Here is a 20,744-nt window from a genome sequence, read left to right on the forward strand (position 1 = left end):
TAAAAATATAAATATTATTAATAGTATTTGACAAGAGTAGTGTTTTCCAATTATTGTATTTGTTATTCTTCATTCTCAATTCCCTGAACCGAAGCCGGTGAATGCAGGTAGGTTCTAAACTGCGTCTAATAATATGTAAGTTTAGAATCCGTCCTTCCTGGAACGTAACAACTGTAAACACGCTTACAATAAATTGTAAATACCAATAAAAATTCTTCTTCCTTCGGTAGCTATAATCAGTACGTTTAAGGAATTCATCAGGATTTATTCGATTGTGAAAGATAACGTTATTTCTCTGAAAAAATGGTGTACAGTGATGCAGAAACGATAGAAATGATTTTCGTTTATGGTGAGGCTAAAGGTAGCTCAATGTAAGTATCTCCATTGTACGCAGAAAGATACCCTGAGAGAGATCATCCTCCTCGACAAAGTTTTGACCGCATAGTTTAATTGTTTTATAATACAAGGAGTATTAAATCACTGAAAAAAAACGATCAAAGCCTGCTACTGGAGAAGATGCCGACACTTTTGTATTGGCTACAGTCAATATTGATTCTGCTACGAGTTGTCGAAAAATTGGACGTTCTTTAGGCTTTTTCAAAGCAAGTGTGTCCTGAATATTGCAACGTCATAAATTTCGTCCATACCATATTTCCTTACATCAGGAGCTTGATGGTAACGACTTTCAGAATCGTGTTGCTTTTTGTACATGGGCATTGCAGTAAATACAAAGAAATGAACATTTTTTTTATGACGTCCTCTTTACTGACGAAGCTACTTTTACTAACCATGGACAACTGAGAATACACGTAATATGCATTATTGGTGCACTGAAAACCCGAAATGGCTTCGACAAGTTGTACTCAAGGTCACGTGAAGGCCATAATATTACAGGTCGTTGGATTCGTCTTGACCTTGGCTATCATACAGCGGCTATCATATATTATATTAAAAAATTATGATTTTTCAACTTTTTTATCTGAGCCTACAAACTTACATGCATACTGAAAATTTCATTGAATCGGTCAACATTGCAATGAGCTACAAAATGCATTTTTAAATTATCGTTGTAGGCTCAGATAAAGAAGTTAAAAAATCACCATTTTTTCATTTGTTTATCATTCCAACCAATTACAATCTACAGAAATTTTTGTTTACTCTTTGTCTAGCAAACTAGTCGGTCTAACGTCTAAAAAAAGAATTCAAGTCATTTCGACCAATCTTAAAAAAGTTATGCGATTTTTAAGAGTGTCCACTTAATATTGTCCCCGACTGTATATAGATGTATAAATCATATAAATAAATGTATAAATCTCTCACTTTGATTTGTAAATTGCATCACATATTTGTAGAAATATATTTATTTGCCAATCCCGTCATTTGATCGATACAATAATTCACTATGATGAACTTTCATATGAATTTTCATTTTTTTACTTTTTGTCAAGTTTACAGAGTTCGTGCCTCACTGTGCGCCGTTCCACCGCGTTACATGAAAAAAATGCCCGCTTTACTCAACTGTGCTCTAATTTACGTTTAGTACTATTTTACACATTTACACAAAATTTGTTAAATGTACATAAAGGACGGAACTTTCAGAATCAATATTGAAAAAATTGATGTTTGAAGATTCAATAATGCTAGACCGTCTTCAACCTATTCGATAACTGATACAAAATATAATATGTTTTAATTTTAATAAAATATGATTTTTCAAATTTCTATTGATCTCTGCTACGACTCTTTGTCTGATTTCTTATGTTTCTACAGGAACAGCGGCATTCCAAATATATTGTTCAACATTTTTATAAATAGTAGTCATTAGTCTATAGCGCCTAGGATTTTCGAATTTCAACGATGATTTCATTACTGAATATTGTGTAACTAGATTATAAAACATGTCAAAAAGATATAAACGAGTTTGATTTGAAGAATCGTCGGTTGTTCAAAGTCTAAACGCCAATATGAAATGGATTTTTAAAATTAAATTTCAACACTTTAACACGTTGAATACATGGTCAATATACACTCCCCCAAAAAATTAAAGAATCACATCTCTACGAACCCGAGAAATTGGGTCAATATCAAATGATCATAACTCCGGCAAAAATTGTTATATCGATATCGTTAAACAATCATTTAAAAGCTTAAAGTCTCTTCTTTCAGATGCTTTTTCAAATTTTTAGTTACGTTACGTTTTAACATGGTTATAGCGTTATAAAGAAGACTTTGATAGTTATAAAAAATTTTGTTCAATTTTCAACATATCAAATGGATGTGGAATTAAATTCTAGACCTGAGTCAGACACGGACAATTTAAGTGACGGAGAAAAGTTGTTGCCAGCTCACTTAAAATGTTGTGCCTACAGCTTAAGTCTCTGTGTTACCAATGATGCAGTCAAGGTTTTGGAAACTTCGGAGAGCTTATTACTTATACACAGACAAGTTATGAGAAAATGTAATTTATTGTGGAAAGCTGCTATATGGCCGAAAACTGCTGAAATTAGACAGGACATATTGGGTCATACAATGAGTCGTCCTGGCGATACAAGATGCAACAGTTTATATGATTCCATAAGCCAAATGTTAAATATTAGAACGAAATGCTCTCAGTTATTCAGAGCTTTGAAAATTGACAACATGTTTAGTGAAAGTGATTTTAGTAGTGATTTTAGATTTACCATGCCTCGTGGCTTTACGCTGTAAGTTACATTTACTGCCTGAAAAAGAATGGACATATTGTGCTTCTTTAGCAAAAAATTTTAAAGCTTCCGTTGAAAGAAAGTACCATGAATTTTTTCATTTTACGTCCACTGCAGCGGAAAAGGTTGCAGTTGCTGCTCTATCATATCCAAGTTTTAAAAATCACTGGTTATCTTGTTTCCTATCAAGAACAAATTTTAGCCGCATTCGAAAAAACAGTTTGGAAGAAATGGAAATGCAGTCAAATAAAATACCATGCACAGACATTGTGACCATTTCGCAGGAAAATAGTTTGTTTGATTTCGGTCCACCATCTTCTTCTTCGAGGCAATCAGGCAATTTAAAATCAAAAGCGACACTTAATATACTGAAATTCTTAGAGGACGATAAAGAATTTGATATTATCGTTCGATATCCAGAAATGAAAAATGTTTACTAATTGCGAATTTTCCAAAGCGAACTCACCAAAATCGCAAAAATTATCAAATTTTTATTTTGAGAAAAGTGTTATTCTAAAAGCAAACCTGAAATAATAGGAAATTAAAGTACAAATAAGTAAAGATATAGGTATGCAAATAACAAACTATTGAAAATTCTCCCTCCGCTCTCTCCTCCCTCTCTCTGTATCTCTCTCCCTCCTTATTACAATTGATGCATAGACCGTGTGGCGATTAACTTCAACAATTGGTTAAATCAGTCTCCGATTTTTCGACAATTAATATTTTTTAATCAACGATAGACGATTAACTTCATCAATCGATTGAATCAATCGTCCATTTTTCAATGATTACCTTTTTTAATTGTACAGATTAATCAATCAATCTGGTTAAAATTTTAATCGATTAAAGCCCAATACTGCGTGGCGGAAGCGTGGGGATGCTCGCCGCCGGAAAATGGGGGAATATCGTTATAAAAGGGGAAGGGTAGGGTGGGAGTCAAGTCTTAATGTGGAGATACTGCTCATGCCTTTGTTGCCCCCATCGTACGTAGGTATGTACCCAGTGTCGCCAGATCAAGAATTGTGTACCCATTCTAACTTCCTCTTCTACCGCGCTATTCCCCACGCTTCCGTCACGTCCCGATCATGTGATGCGTTTCGTCTTTGTCGTGCATACTCTGGTACTGACAGAGAGAGGATAACTTCTTCCCCTCATTTCGTGTTCCCTCCCCTCATCTGGTGATACTGTATCTATCTTCTAGCTACTTGCGACAGATAAAGCGCGTCTTTTCTCCATGTTAATGGCGAATGCTAGTAGGCGATAGTAGTCGGCGTGGTGGTGACGGTTTTGTCTCAATTAAGATCAAGGTTACCAGACGATGTGTATTCCTCGCAAAATGCTTGCCCCTCTACCACTAAATGTAGCTTGAATCTCCTCTAGTATCTCTCTACACGAGGAAAATACGTGACGTCACATTATTCCCGTTCTGCTGCTAGTACCTGCTAGCCAACCATTATCACATATTCTCCTCCTGCAGAGAGTCACTAACGGGAAATCTGATGGTAGAGAAGGAAGCGCAAAGATTTTTTCTGTCAACTCTGATTGCTTATAATTTGTTAGCTTTTATAATTTGATATAAAACTAAATTTTGAAAACGACGCAATGGAAATATTTTTTATACGAACACAACATTGAGAATTATGAGACGGATAGCTAAGTATTCTTTACCTCTGCCCCAGACGATAATGTTGCCGTTGCTGTCGCCTGTAAGAACATCGCCATTTTGGTTGAAAGCCACGCAGGTAACATATCTTGGCTTTTCTCTACTTTCGAAAATTCCCATTCGTTTGTACAGCATACCACCGTTGTCAAGGGACCAAAAGGACACATGACCTTTTCCACAGGAAACAATCTGATTTCGTTCGAGCGGATGCCACTCGGCACATACTACTGTATCAACGGAACACTGAAATAATGTTTATATTTTTTAAATAATTCTGCTATATCGTTGACTGTAGTATTTTGCATTAAAAGAGACACATGTAATGTACGTATAATAACTGGAAATATTTATTGCATCATACTCGAATTTGCGTACATACAATGTTTATGTTAATGTTGTACTTCAATAAAATTTCAATAATTAAATATAGTCATGAAACTTTGTTATATTATTTATTACCTTCTAAGTACTGAACACTTGATACGATAATGCAAACTTACTTTCTATTTTCTTAATATTAATAGGAATACATATTTTAATTATTGAATCGCATGAATAAATAATATTCATTCGATTCAATAAACATTTCCACTTAGTATGTAAGAAGTATATTATAATGTGCAAATTCTATTTTCCACGGCTAACAGAAGCAGAATTAGCAATTCCACGCTATAGGCAGCGTGATAACATTCAAGTTGCTGAATACGTGGAAATTGAACGAGGTGAAACAAGAAAAGAGCATATCAAAAGAAAATTTCGGAACTTGGCTAGAAAGTACTGGACTTACTTTGCAACGTCAAAACAAATCCCGGAAAAATACTTCCACAGTAAGAACTTTACGATAGACATTCGATAGTAATATATCAGGGGTCGGCAACGTGGGCACCTAAGTGTCCGTGGACCCTCGTCACGCCGCTCGCCAATGTATTAGTTACACTTACAAGGAGAGGCCACGACCTCCGGGTCACCGATTCGGTTGACACTTTGCACACTTACAGATCTCGTTCTCCTGTTCGTGAATATATACCATTATCGGGGCAGATACCCAATAGTTTTCGAGATATTGACGATTAAAGTTTCATTATTGCCTATGGAATGCTGTATTTTATCTAGGCTACAAGAGTCGGTGTGGCGCGACGGTAGCGTCCCAAGTTTTCAACCGGGCGACCAGGGTTCAAATCCTGCCAACTAACGCATTTTTTTTAATTTCATTGTGTTTTATATTAATTTCACGCATAAAATTGCATTTTGAATTACAAGTACATGTATTTCTTTATTAACAACAGGATTATTTACTATTATTATATATTACGCGATAATTAATAGTATAATAATTAAATAGTAATAGTAATTTATATATTAAATATATATATTAAATTTTAAGAAGTCTTTATAAATATCTTGTGTTAACTTTCCGGATTTCGAACAAGTTACTATTACGTTTGTGTGATGTGACATAAGTTCATCTACCTTTTCTTGAACAAGTGCGGTCTTTTCTCCCTTATATGTTACTGTCCTTTCGAACGTTGATTGATACTGACATCCTGTCTGATCCGTGTTGATTATATATTTTAAATGAAATTGCGAGGTGATATATTTTACTGCTTTCCGATCATTTTCGGCGGCCTGCTATATTTTATCAAAATGAAACCGGTACTTATCATTATATGCATTGAAGAAAAAGAATTTAAAACTAATCATTAGAGGAAAATTCAAACTTTATCACTGCGAGTACGAATGGTAAGTAATGTGACCCGCCGTTTTCAAACTGTGTCGCGTTCTCAAGAGTTTCCTCGATCCCAAGAGCGTCTCCGATATCACTGTTTATTGACTGGTTATATTGGGGATGATAATGCAACCAACGAAGTTCCGAACTGCATTTTCGATTGAAATTAATAATATAAATATGCAATGATAAAACATAATGAACTTAAAAAAAACGCGTTATAGTCGACAGGATTTGAACCCGGGTCGTCCGGCTGAAAACTTGGCACGCTACCGTCGCGCCACACCTTTTTTCTTTCTTTTAAATTGTTTATTTAAAGGCACTACAATGTTAACAGTTCTTAGACTAACTATAAAAATAAACGAACAGTTTTTCTTAACATTTAAGTAATACTAATGTATAAAGGCACATTAGCGGTATGCAGTCTTTCTTTCTTAGCCGGAGGAGTGGCGGATGCTCACCCCTCGTAGTTCTATACTCGTAATGAATAGAATACAGTTCACAGCCGCTACTATTTCGGGATTATCACATGCTCCTAAAAACGCCCTTAACAAAAACAGGAGCTCGCGTCAATTATTTGTAATCTTGATTCTAATTCTAATTCTAATACTAAGTTTTATACATATATACAAGTGTGTATGAAGAATGACAGGCGGGGAGAGGGTTGATGAGGGGATAAGGGGATGAAATGAGATGAGGTGATGTTATTTACAGTTGTGTTAGGTGAAGTGAGGTTGATGATGATGTCTTATTTACTATCTTATGATCTAGGGGTACTTTGGCATTATCGTCGAAGTCGACCTTTGGTTTGTAAAATCTTCGTGATTGCACAAGGTTCTTTGGGATTGTTGGGACTGGCAGCCCAGTAACAGTTATAGTTGAGCTTACTCATATCGCAGTACATTATGGAGGTTTAAGTCTCTCGGCTAACCACCAGTATTTCTTATAATCTATATCCTTAATTTCTACGAGATCTTTATGTGGGATAGCTGCGCTGTAACGGTAGCCTTGTTCAGGTGTGATGTGATCATGCCCCTGGGGGTCGTACGCTATGGATTTTTTTCCTCTGTGGCGTGGGATGTGGTACAATATCGGGACTCCATTTCTGTTTTGAATGTATCCTAGTTTGTCTAAAGTATACAAATGCTTCGGGGGGGGGGGGGATAAATCCCGAGGTCAGTGTTTGTTTGATATAGTTGTCATCTGGATGTGCTATGGGGAATATTAAGCTATTGTTTGTGATATGTCGTGTGTTGGCGAAATAGTTTCGTGTTATTTTTATGATGTGGTTGTCAATTCTGCTGATATTGGCTTTGTTATATATAGTTTCATTGTTTATGTGTCTTTTGTAGTTTGAGTGGGCTGACCTGTATAATCCGAGGCAAGCTCTGAGGCACCGTCTTTCGAAAATGCGAATTTCTTCCATTATAGAGGCGCTGACATTGTACCAAATCTCGCAGCCATATGTTATTATAGGTCTGATTAGGAATTGATAACAGATTAATTTTGCTTTTCTATTAAGTGTGTGGGAGTGGAATAGCCTTGCACTAGCCCCGAAAGCATTTCTAGCTTTTTGGAGTTGTATTTGTGGATGGTTATTAAGGAGGAGCCTGCTGTCTAAGGATAGGCCTAGATATTTGACTGACTCCTTGTGCGGGATTTTTTCTCCGGATTGAGGGTTGCATATGAGTTGAAATGTTTTGTAATTTTTTAGTCGGTAGCCTATTGTCCCTTTGAGTTTGGGTCTGAATAATATCGATTCGCATTTGTCTGTGTTTACTTTTAGTTTCCAGGATGTGTAGTACGTGAAGATTCTATTGATTGTGTTTTGGAGTACCGTTTGCACCTTTTTGGGGTTTGTCCCTGCGTGGTACACAATCAGATCGTCTGCACAGGCTAACATGGAGCAGTTTGTTCGTTCTGGGCCAAATAGGTTTAAAATGTCACTTGTGAATATATTGAATAATATTGGTGAATTTATGGTGTCTTGTTGGAGGCCATTGATTATCTTGAAAGGGCATGAGTGAATGTCGTTAGATATGCAAACTTTGAAAGATCTGTCTTTTGTCATGTTTTTAATGAGTTTAATTAGTATGAGAGGAAATTCTTTGCGTTTCAATTTGTATATCAACCCGGCTGTCCAGACTGTGTCGAATGCTTTCTCCAGATCTACCAGACATGCGCCCACGCAGGAACCACTGCTCAAGGCTAGATTGATGTCGGAGGTTAGTTTGTTAATAGCGTGTATTGTGGAGTGGCGTTTTCTAAAACCATATTGACTTTCGGGGATTATATTGTTCGTGTCGCAGAAATCTAGAATCCTATCGTTGATGACGCGTTCGTAGACTTTGCCAATGTTTGGTAACAAGCTGATTGGTCGGTAGCTGTCTGGGGAAGAGGGGTCTTTGCCTTTTTTTGCAATGGAAATGATTTTAGCTGCCTTCCATTCTTCTGGGAATGTACTGTGGTTTAGTAGGTTGTTAAATAGGATTGTGTATATCCATATGATTTTGTCTGGGAGCTTTTTTAGTACGTAGTTTGGTATCTGGTCGTTCCCGGCAGATTTTTTATTGTTGAGGTACTTGAACTTGTGTTTGACTTGCGAAAAGTTTGTAAAATATGTTGGTATAGAGTCTGGTTGTCTAGGGTTTAGGGCTGAGTTTGTTTCGGTAAAGTCGATTACAGTGTTCGGTACTGAGGTTGCTATCTCGATGGATAATTTTTCTAATTCGGTGTTAATCAGGTTTCTGAAGCTGGGGTGGTTCAGGTGTTCATTTTTATTGCTTGCCATAGCGTAGTGCGCAGCAAGAATGTTGGATTTTTTAGGGTTATCCCGTATGATGAAAAGGTTGTTGTCATCTTCTTCAAGAAGGTCTGTGTTTATGTTTGCGAGATTTAGTAAGTCTGTTTTATCTTGTTTTATTTTGAATTGAGGTATTGTGTAATGTTGTTTGCTTCTGAATATCCGGTTAATTTCGGGGAACATTTTGTCTGCTTTCCTCGGATCTAGGGCTTTTACTCGGTTCAACCAGTATGTGTGAACTTGTTTTTCTACCTCTTGTTTTAGTTTCTTCCTGGTGGCAGCTATCATTTGTTGTAGATTGTGTATAGTGTGCTCTGTGTATGAGTTTGTAGTGAATTGTTTGCGTAATTGTCTCAATAGTGAAAGGTGTTTCTGTTCTTTGCGTTGTAAAGTTTTGATTTTGTGGTTTATGTATTTGTCTGTTGAGTTTTCGGGTTTGTGTTTTGGAGTTGCCATGTCGACTGCTTTAATGATTTCATTGTTAATGTTGTTTAGTTCTGTCTTAATTTGTTCTATGGATAAGTTGCAGTGTGGGTTTATGTTTGTATGGAGGTTATTTAATTTATTTTGAAATTTTTCTACGTCAAGTTTTGAGTAGTTGTTTTTGGTGATTGTGTGTGTGTCTGAAAGGGGTAGCTGTGCATCGGGGATTTCAAACGACGCGAGACAGCCTTCATGGTCACTGGTGAAGTTGATGGTTTGTAGCTGATCTCTGTGTGAGTTTTTTAGCGTTATTCTGGCGTCTATTAGGATTAGATCAATAAAGGATTCATATCTTGGAAATGTTGGGGTGTTTGTGTGGAGTAGTCTGAGTTTGTATTCTATGTCATTTTCAAGAATCCATGAGTTGAGAGCGATTCCTCTCTCATCATTGAATTTGTTCTTCCATGCTGTGTGTTTGGCGTTCCAGTCGCCTGCTAATATGTAATAGGTGTTTTGTGAGTGTAATTTTAGTTCTGTGAATATATTATTGAGTTCTTTTATGAAAAGTGTGGGTTTTCTTTTTCTTCCATAGATAGCTGCCAACAGGAGGGTATTTCCGCTGTTTAGGGTTATTTGTACAGTTGTTTTTTCTATTGTCTTAAAGATTGTACTAAATTCTATTGGTTTGTACTGTATGATGTTTCTAATTATGATTGCAGTTCCACCGCCCTTGCTGGTTAGTCTGTGAGATCTAATAACATGGTAATCTTTCAGGTATAATGTGTGTCTTGGTTTCAGATGGGTTTCGTTTAGGAGTAGAACATCAGGGTCGTTGTCTTCTATCAATTTTATAAGTGCTATTCTTTTCGCGTTGCTTATAATTGAGTTTGTGTTTAGAGAGATGATCTTTAAATTGTTTTTGTTTGTGTTTCTGGGGATTGGGTTACGAGCCATTGCTAAATATGGAAATAATGTGGCTTAGTTGTGTACTGATTGATACAAATTTGTTCGTTAGGTCAGAGAGTGTTTTTTCTATGTTTAGTGTGCGGGTTTCTAAAAATGTTATTTTTGAACTAACCTCAGTTTCATTTGTGTTCTGTGTTTGGGGTGATATGGTCTCAGGTGTTTTGTCTGTTTTCTGAGTTGAAGCTATAGCAGCGTAGGAGATTCCTGGTTGGGTGCGGGTTTGTTTAAATTGCTTCGGAGGAACATTTATATTAGAATCTGGTTTTCTGTTGAGTCTGTTCTGTATAAATTCTTTTGCCTTTGGACAACCTCTGTATGAGGCTGGGTGTCCAAAAGTTTTACAATTTATGCAGAAGGGTGTGACGTTAGAAGGGTTAGTAGAATTTTTTCCCAACGCACACTCCCCAGGGGCATGACCCTGGTCACACTTGACGCACCTGTAATTCAGGTTACAATTTGCAGCTGTATGGTCAAAGCGTTGACAGCGTTTACATTGTTTTATGTTTTGACCTTTCAGCTTTTCCCATCTGATTTTGTGATGTAGAATGTATTTTATATCCTTAATGGATGGAAAGTCACTATTGGCTTCTAGTTGCACTAAAAATATTGGGAGTATTCTCTGCTCTTTTATGGAATTATTTGTGGTGAAGCGGCTCACCTTGCTAAAACTAATTTTATTTTGTGAAACCTTTTTTAGGTCTTCCATTATTTCCTCTTCCGAGAAGGAGGAGGGTAGACCTTTTAATAGAAGGTTGTGATGTTTGAGCCATTTTGGGGTATATGTATAATATTGTGTACTTGCTCTATTTAGTATGTCTTTTACTTTATCTAAGTTGTCTGGGCTGTTTAATTGTACAGTGTGTTTGTGTGTGTTTACTCTCTTAATGTAAAAATTATTTCTGTTACCCGTAGCTTCCTTTATTAGGTTGATTGTGTCCTTGGGGTCTTGTACGATGATGTTTATTGGTGGTGGTGGCACGGCCGGTGGTTTTGTGTTGATGTTGCAGAATTTATGTGTGGGGTGCCTTTTGGTGTTGTGGATGAAGTTGTTGGTTGTGCTGGCCTTGTGGTTTCGTTGATTTGGTGATGGCTTCCTGGATTGATAGCGATGGTTTTATTCACAATCGCTTTCCTCTCTTGTGATTTCTGGTTTTTCTTCTTTATCCTTTCTATTAGTGTGAATTCTTCTCCGTTGACCTCTTGTGTTTTTTCTGTCTCCATTGGTATAGGTGTTTTTTCCTCTGTGTTTGGTGCTGTTGTTGTTGTCGCTGGTGTTGGTTCAGGGTGTTGAGGTGCCCTTGTAAGCTCTTCGCACATTTTTTTAAGAGTTTCTATTTCTTCTCTTAGTTTTTTTGTTCTCTTCCATTAGAAGGTGTTCTCTTGTATTACTTTCTTTTGTATCCAGTGAGGTGACTTTGGGTTTTATCCCTTCTTGTTCGCGTTTCATCGTCTTGGAGCGTACTATTTTTGATATTCCGCCTTGGTTTGGTTTCCTTTTTAATGCACTAGTGTTTGGCTTCATTGTTATATGTATATTTGGCGTTCCCGCCCCTGCTGTGTTAAGGAATTTTTTGAATTTCTTGATTTCGCAGGGGCGCCATGTGGTCGGTTTTGAGGTTAGGTTTCCCTCTTGTATTGTTGTCTGTACACTATGTTCTGAGGATTTTGAGTCCGTTGTGTTGATTTGATCGTTTGAGTGATCAGTTTTAAAGTATTATACTCTTCTACTTTATTTGGGGTGTTTGAACGTTTCTATTTTCTTTGTAAATTTTGCCAATCGAACTATCGCTCACGAGACAGGCCGTCACTCGGCCACGGCTCGGTCACGACTGTCGCGCCACACCGACTCTTGTTATAGAATAGAAAAAATACGGTATTACATAGGAAATAATGAAACTTTAATCGTCAATATCTCGAAAACTATTGGGTATCTGCCCCTATAATGGTATATATTCGTGACCAGGAGAACGAGATCTATAAGTGTGCAAAGTTTTAACCGAATCGGTGACCCGAAGGTCGTGGCCTCTCCTTGTTAGAATCGTCAAATATTCTGAATAAAGTAACCGAAGACCACTTGTTGCCAGATCATAATAAGTTAGCTAAAGTTAGAGTAGTTATCCCAATTGCCGTGCCATAAATCTAACTTGTTAATTATTGAATTGATTAATTAATTTATTTATTTATTTATTTATGTTAATTCTATCCGTTTAAAATTTATAATGATTCTCAAATTCTTTCTTTTTATTAGAATAGTTTTTTAAGTTATAAATGTTAATATTTCAAAATAATGTATGTTGCAACGGCAACACTGAATAATATAATTAGTTAATATAATTGTAATGGGAAGTAACTTTCATCGTTCATTACACAAGTAAATATCATCAGAATTATGTCATATTTGGTATCATTTTCATTAAAAAAATGCCACGAATATGTTGGTCAAAGTCCTATAAAAAATAATACAAAATAAAGAAGTTTTGTTATTTGATTAATAGTGGTCGCCTGGTCTCGCACCGATACACCCGACCCGTATTATGTTACACTCCTCGGCGACCGAGGTCTCTTGAGCTTCTTGGCCCCTCACGGGTTATACAACAATGAGGATAGTTCTGGGACTTTTATCTGTTCGGTTTTGGGGTATACATACATGCATAGAGTAAACACCGTAATGCTGTCGAAATAGACTTTTAATTTGATAATTATAATTATATACATTAAACAATCGTTAACGGGTGAATGGGGAGGGGGGAGGGCGTTTCTAAAAAAATGCATTTTAAACCATTTTTTTCTCAGTTTGGTAGACACAATAATACCACTTTTTTTAAATATCATTTGTTATTCTTGAGATATGTCAAGAAAAAGAAAATATTTAAATTTTTTCAGAGGCTGATGTCTACACTACTTTACTTTACTTTACTTTACTTTATGCTATGTTTTCGAGGAATGTCAAATGAAAAAATTCGTTTATTTTTATAGTAGATATTTGAGAGTCGTATGCGAGACTCGATGCGTTCGACCGACGAGCGTGAGCACGTGGCGAAGCGTCGGTGACGATGCAGGAAAAACGCCTGACGTTCGACGAAGGTTTCCGATGATCGGCGAAGAGCGCCGATCAACGAAAAAAAGGAGAGAATCGCGTAAGAACGTTCGAGGCATCAACCACGTGTTGCCGTTACACTTTACGAATCTATGTCGAGATCGTGGTGCCCATTTAGAGTCCTTTATGTACTTATGTTTCAATGTAGTTTCTAATCCAAATATATATTCATACTATCCTCGTTAAATTCAGTTCATAAGAGTTATTACGAGTTATTCCTGACATTCCCGTAAGAGACTACTACATTTTGAAATAAATATAAATACAATATTTCTTCAGTTTCTAAGTGTTGTAGGAGTATGCTTTTCTGATGATTACCTTAGCGATAAGGACTTTTGTATAAGTGTGTGGCAAGAGTGTGAGCGAGGGACTGCGCGGGAGAAGTGTACGAAGGAATAACGGTAGATCCTTAGTATGGCCACCGTGTGGACGTGCGTCGTAGAAGAGCATGTGAACAAGAACAATTGTATACCGTACCAAAATATATGCAGAATAGTGTTGAACAAAGCTTGTATGTTCTATTTTCTATTAATACATAACAAATCACAGGTTATGGGCCCAGAGTAGCGGATTAAGGGGGGTACCTGGTATAAAATGAAATTTTTGAGCATCTTTTTTTTGTTTAAATAGATAGGAAATTTCCTCAGGAATACGATAAAAAAGTTACAAAGTGATCAGAGATGTTCTTGTACGTTATTTTCAAAATAAAGTGAACGGTTGTATTGGTCGGAGTGACTCAGGTAGTCGGGCCCTCGTCGGAAAGGCTCGTGCTTCTCGAAAAGAAGAAAAAACGGCTGAAGTACAACTTTTTGAGGAAAAGGAAGATCTGTTCTACGGTCCTGGAATCGCAGATTAGCAAAAACCCGCGGTAAGTTAAAATAAATTAAGATTTTCTCACGATTTTTCTGTTATTCAAACTTTAAACGCATTTTTCTCGAAACGCAAAATTTCGCATCCCGTGCAACGTAGCTCAAAAACTGATTACTCAATCTTTATGAAACTTGGTATGTATATATATTCTATAAATAATTGATTGCTTTTTTAATTTTTTATCTAAAACATTGTTATCAACAATTGTCATAACAGAAAATCCGCTTTTTTTCAAACTTTGCCATTTTTTCAAATTTTACAAATTTTAATGAAAGAAGAATGTCATGTTGTGAGTTTTTTGTATAAACTAACGATTCCATTTTGACTTTTTTGTTTCAGATCATTTTTGTGCATTGTACGCTGCACGGCGCATTTACAGGATACCATTTTTAAGCCGCCATTGTACCATTGATATTAACAATTAAAATTTATAAAAAATATTTTTTTACATTATAACATTAATAAATGATACCTCAAATTTTAAATCAATCTATGCATTACATTTAAAAAAAAAAATTCTTGGAAAATTTCTCGTATATTAAGGGAACCAAATACTTTTCGTGAATGGTTTCTTTACCAGAAATGTCTGTAGAATGCATTCCTGTATAGTAAATTCCTGCTAGATAAAGGATTTTTCACATAAATACAAAAATAGAGCGTACAAAGTACCCGCGTCGGCACATTTTCAAACTTTAACAACCATTTGCAACTATTAGGAAGTACATAAAAATATAATTGACTATATGAATATGTAGAGGAGAATCCCCTCTCTCTCTCTCTCTCTCTTGACTCAAATTTGAACTTTCTCGCGTGTTTAGTTTTTGCGTAACACGTCATTTTGTATCGAAATCGGGCATTTTTACAAAAACCAATATTTTTCGAAAACGTTGCGTGATGGAGCAATTCTGCTTTCAGATTTGGTTTTAGGATGACAAAGTGTATAAGAATCACCCAACAGGTATTGCAAAACTCGAAAAAGAAGTCGCTACATATACATCCCGTAACTGGTGGTACAACCGAGCAGGGAATGATTCTACATGAAAAGCTGAGTCGAAAATATAGAATAAAATCTTTTGATACAAGGCTTTGTTTTCGAGAAAAATGAGTTCGAAAATTTGTCTAGTGCGCGTGCACTCGGCTTACTTGCGTCTCAACGGATTCCACTGCCTCACGTTTGGATATCTCGGAAATTGCCTTCGTACTTCTAGATATGTTTACAAACATTGTCAGTATAATGATATCACTTCTATCGCTCCTATTCTTTTCCCATCCTTATGAAATTACGCATCCAGTTCTCATTATACCGTCGAAATGGCAACTTATAGTAATCGAGAGTATACCGATATGATTATTGCGTTGGGTGCGTGTAATGGTAGTGCTTTAGCAGCGGCTACTTATTACAGAGATCGAAGGGTCATTCAAAGAGCCGAACGGACCCTCGCAGAATACGGGTCTTTTGAAAAACTTCGCAAGCATTGAGGACGTGCTCGAAGAATTGACAGGAGGGTGGAAGAGAGGTTTTTGGAAGACATTGTAACCGTGTCGGTTACACATCGATATATCGCACGTATCGATCGGCGATACTGACCCCACCACCATATCCTACTACGTTGTTCGCGAGTCCGGAGATAGCGAAGGATCGCGAGATATCGCGATCCTTGTCAAGTTTCGCACGCATCGATCCCCACTCGATAACGATCGAAGGAGGTCGATGCGAGCCAGCGATCAGGCACTCTACGTCTGGAAGTGATCCGGGAAACACGCGTTAAGGAATAGTGTCTGTTCGACGAAACACGGTACGCGTTAGAGGAGTCAAACCGACTCGGCAGAGCAAGGCAAACCGTCCTTCCTGCTCTCAACACGTACGCGCCTCAAACCAAGGAGTCACGAGCACAAACCGCGCCGTGGCACTGTCGCAACATTTTGTATAAAGCTCCGTGACTCTCGGACGTGACCGCGTAGTAGTCAAACAAAATCATAGAAATTTCACTCGTTTAAAGATTGATTGGGAAATGTTTTAATTATAAATTACGAAGTAAAGTGTTACAATTGTCAGTGTAGATCACTTGCAGCGAGCAAGTCGCGAATACGAGGAGCGACGGCGAGTGGAAAGCGCCGTGTGTCCGCATGACACAATTTTGTAAAATTTAGAGAACTGCGTCGCGCAGAGATAGAAACGCGTCGCAAAGCGTGCGATAACCGCGTCGAACAGACACAGTAGGTTCGCTTCGTCCTTCAAAGTCTAAATATTATTATAGGGTACGTAGAAGTATCGTTTCAAAGATACTGTACGTACTACACGGGTCGAAGCGAGACAGTCAATCATCGCATGATCGCGGTGGTTCTTCCGAAACCTCGACAGAGCGTACTCTGAGGCCACGAAACGTACCAAAGGGTAAACTCCTGGGTTCCGAGGAACTGCCGAGGTTTTCTGTGAGTCTCGTCTGGATCGGGACTATTTCATTTCACACAATCATGGTTTTTCTGCCGTGACCTTAATCGAGTGTACTCCGAGGCCACGCACCGTGCCACAGGGTAGACTTCTGGGTCCCGTGGAATTACCGAGGTCTTGGTGTGGGTCTCGACCAGATTCGAGGCGATTGTACTTCGTACGATCGCGGCTACTCTGTCGTGACCTTATCAGAGATTGCTACGAGGCCACGTATCGTGCCGAAGGGCAGACTCCTGGGTCCCGTCGAGCGACCGAGGTTTAGTGCGAGTCTCCCCCGAATCGGTACGAAAGAGCATCGCACGAACCCGAGTATTCTGTCGTGACCTTTGTCCGAGATCACTCCGAGGCCACGTATCGTGCCAAAGGGTGAACTTATAGGTCCCGTGGAATAATCGAGGTGTAGTATACGTCTCTACTGAATCGAGACGATCGGGCCTTGCACGATCGTGGACACTCTGCCGTGACCAATACCCGAGAATACTCCGAGGCCATGTATCATGCCAAAGGGTAGACTCGTGCGTTCCGTGGAGTGACCAAGGTTTAGTGTGCGTCTCCACCCAGGCCACTTGTACGAACATCGTCCAGGTGCCTGGATGGTCTGACGGGTACGACGTCGTTCGATCGCGGATTTCGGGTCAGATAGGAGCGATCGGACTTTGCACGGTCACTGACACTCTGCCGCCGCCTCGTCCGAGATTGCTTAGAGGACACGATTACGTGCCGAAGGGCAGACTCATTGGAAGCGTGGAGTGACGGCGATTTTGTGTTTGTCTCCATCCTGATCACTCGTACGATTATCCGGGCGAGTGTAGGGATGGTCAGACGGGTCACGAACTGCTTATCGCGGGACGCGATCCGTGCTGAGTGACTTTTCTAAACCGATTCCGAAAACCGGACGTAGAGTCGAGCGAGCGTACCGCGAGCGTTCTTCACGCGTTCATAATAATTTGTTTACGCGTCGCGAGCCGTCGGCACGGGAGGCCGACCTATTGTTCTACGCGTTACCATAACCTAACTGTATCCAAACACACAACACAGTGCTTACGAGAATATATCATCTTTTGTTACTTTATCTGGGCTTCCAATATCTCATTTAACTCGTCCATACCTCGCCGCTTTCCAGTGCCTGGAGGCACGAATCCATTCTATCTCGCGAACTTGCGAGCTTCACGAAATTAGGGTAGTAACCGGCCCTGCGAGACGGTAAAGGGTAATCTCGAGACGCGAAGTAGGGATACGGGTAACGCCGTGTTCGGACAGAAAGAAACGATCGGAAAGAACGGTTACAACATAAACGACGATCCAAGCACCAACATAAAGAACCTTACCTCACAATACGATATCATCCGATCTACCATTAGTCGAATACTACATCAAAATGGGCTATATGTTTACCACGTTCGTAGAGTGCAAGGGCTCACAGAACGTGATTATGTCCCCCGAATGGCATTTTGTCACTGGTTGTGTGAACAACGCCGTAACGACGCCCATTTTTTACTAAACATTTTACGGACGGATGAAGCGAAGTTTACGCTAGACGGCATGTTTAATGTCCATAACTCGGACAGGTGGTCAGATCAAAACCCGTATACCATTTTGCAAACAAATTTCCAAGTAAGGTGGTGTGTGAACGTCTGGGCTGGCATAGTAGGTGACCAAATTATAGGCCCTTATTTCTTTCCGGGAAATGTGACATCGGAAGCATATTTGCATTTTCTTCGAAACGTGTTGCAGGAATTATTGGAAAATGTGCCTCTTGGGATTCGAAGAACGCTAATTTTTCAACAGGATGGAGCACCACCGCACTACAGTTGCGAAGTAAGACGTTTTTTAAGTGAAAATTATCAGTGCTGGATCGGTCGCGGTGGCAGAGTACCTTGGCCGCCACGATCTCCGGATTTGTCACCGTTAGATTTTTATTTGTTGGGTCAGGTGAAATCGATTGTGTATCGTGATGACATAACGAGCATCGAACAATTACAACAAAAAATTGTGATAGCGTTGGAACACTTAAAGCAACAATAATTGCACATTACAAGAGGTTCGAAGGAATTTAATACGAAGAGCACAATTATGTCTACAACAACGTAGACAGCACTTCCAGCAATTTATGAATTACACGAATTCCTCAAAGGTAATTCTAACATTGTAACCTCGACCTTCGATTTATTCGATGTATATAAACTTCGAAAACCTTTGCGAAAAAAGATTGAGGTAATTCAGAATAAAGTCCGTTGAGCCGCAAGTAAGCCGAGTGCACGCGCACTAGACAAATTTTCAAACTCATTTTTCTCGAAAACAAAGCCTTGTATCAAAAGATTTTATTCTATATTTTCGACTCAGCTTTTCATGTAGAATCATCCCCTGCTCGGTTGTACCACCAGTTACGGGACACCCTGTATATATACTTACCTCAACTTTACTCAATGCCATATTTTATTAATTATAAAATTTATTATTATATAAGATAATATAGGTTTATTATATAAGAGAGCCCTGAAGAATAAAAGAAGACTTCATAAATAAAATAAAAGAAGAAGCTAAGTTATTAGCTGAAAAGTCTCTAAACCAAATGGCCAAGGAGATCCAAAATATGGATAGTTCTTCCTCCTCCTCCTCCTCCTCCTCCTCCGACACAATGGAATTAAGTTAAACATTTATAAATTCTATGTACAGGGTGAATCACGAATCGTGATCAGTAGAGATTACTCTGTTATTAGCAGTATGATTGAATTGTTTTTATCAGCTTTAGCATGGTTTCCAGAGATCTTTAATGTGATTATAAAAAATTATTTGTCAACTCATTTTTTTTTTGTTTATTCAAGGTCATCTGGAATATTTTGCAAATAAACATATAATTTTTTACCCCTATCTGTTAGAGAATTTCAAGACGAATTCGGTAAATATCGGAACATAACTTTTTTTTCATCTGGGTCGAGAAAAAATTTAAAAAACTTTGTATTACAAGGAGTATCATATGCTACGCCGTTGTACGCGTTCCGAAGTTGTTGACAAATCGAAATTTGTGCTGACCTCTTGCCTACTGTTTGTAAACATTTCGTTCGGTACATTGGAACACATCTAAATGATATCTGAACAAGTGTGTCGTTAGTAGTCTTTGCGGTATTCGTGAGCGTACAGGTTCTAATGATGAGTTACAGTATCGACGAGAAGTTGGAGATGATTTTGATTTACGGGGAGTGTGGGCGTAATTCAGTGTTAGCTCAACAGTTATACACTGAACGATTTCCCGATAAACGTCACCCTTCGCGATGCATTTTTGAGCGGATATTGAAAACACTTCGGGAGACTGGTAGTTTACTTCCGTGAAAGAAAAGTTATCCAAAATGTAAAACGAACAATGCAAATGAACGTACTGTTTTAGCTGCAGTAGAAAATAATCCACAGATTAGTTCCCGTCAAATAACACATGAGTGCAGCATATCTCAGTCAAATGTTCTGCGTATTCTCCATCGTCACCGTTTTCATCCTTATCATGTAAGATTACATCAAGCACTTCATGGAAATGATTGGCATAATCGTGTAGTGTTTTGTCAGTGGACATTACAACAACTCCAGACTGAAGCTTCATTTTTCGATAAAGTACTCTTTACGAATGAATCAACGTTTACAAATCATAGTCAAGTAAACTGCAGAAATTTGCATTACTGGTCGGTAGAAAATCCTTATTAGTTACGACAAGTGGAACGTCAACGACCATGGAGTGTTAATGTATGGTGTGGTATGATCGGGAACTGATTAATTGGTCCTTATTTTATCAATGGTACCCTAAATGGTCAAAGGTACGCTGTATTTCGTGAAAATCAACTTCAATTTCTTTTTGATGAAGTGCCGATAATGTATCGAACTCAGATGTGGTATCAACACGATGGTTGCCCCGCACATTATGCTATGGTAGCCCGTCAAGTACTCGACAGAAAATTTCGTGGACGTTGGATCGGCCGTGGTGGTGTAGTTAATTGGCCAGCTCGTGCGCCCGATCTTATCCCATTAGATTTCTTTTTATAGGGTACATTAAAAG

The 20,744-nt window shown here is 38.3% G+C and overlaps 1 protein-coding gene across 12 annotated transcripts in view; it reads right to left on the reverse strand.

Annotated features, from left to right (window-relative positions):
- Positions 1-20,744, reverse strand: part of LOC143364149 (echinoderm microtubule-associated protein-like 2) — a 497,449-nt gene that overhangs the window by 191,442 nt on the left and 285,263 nt on the right. For all 12 annotated transcript variants that reach the window (XM_076804737.1, XM_076804768.1, XM_076804680.1 and 9 more), the window contains one exon: positions 4,371-4,608. In XM_076804737.1, coding sequence (XP_076660852.1) covers positions 4,371-4,608 — 238 coding nt within the window. The remainder of the gene's footprint in view (positions 1-4,370; positions 4,609-20,744) is intronic.

The sequence above is a fragment of the Halictus rubicundus genome, chromosome 1, assembly GCF_050948215.1.
Source record: "Halictus rubicundus isolate RS-2024b chromosome 1, iyHalRubi1_principal, whole genome shotgun sequence".
NCBI lineage: Eukaryota > Metazoa > Arthropoda > Insecta > Hymenoptera > Halictidae > Halictus > Halictus rubicundus.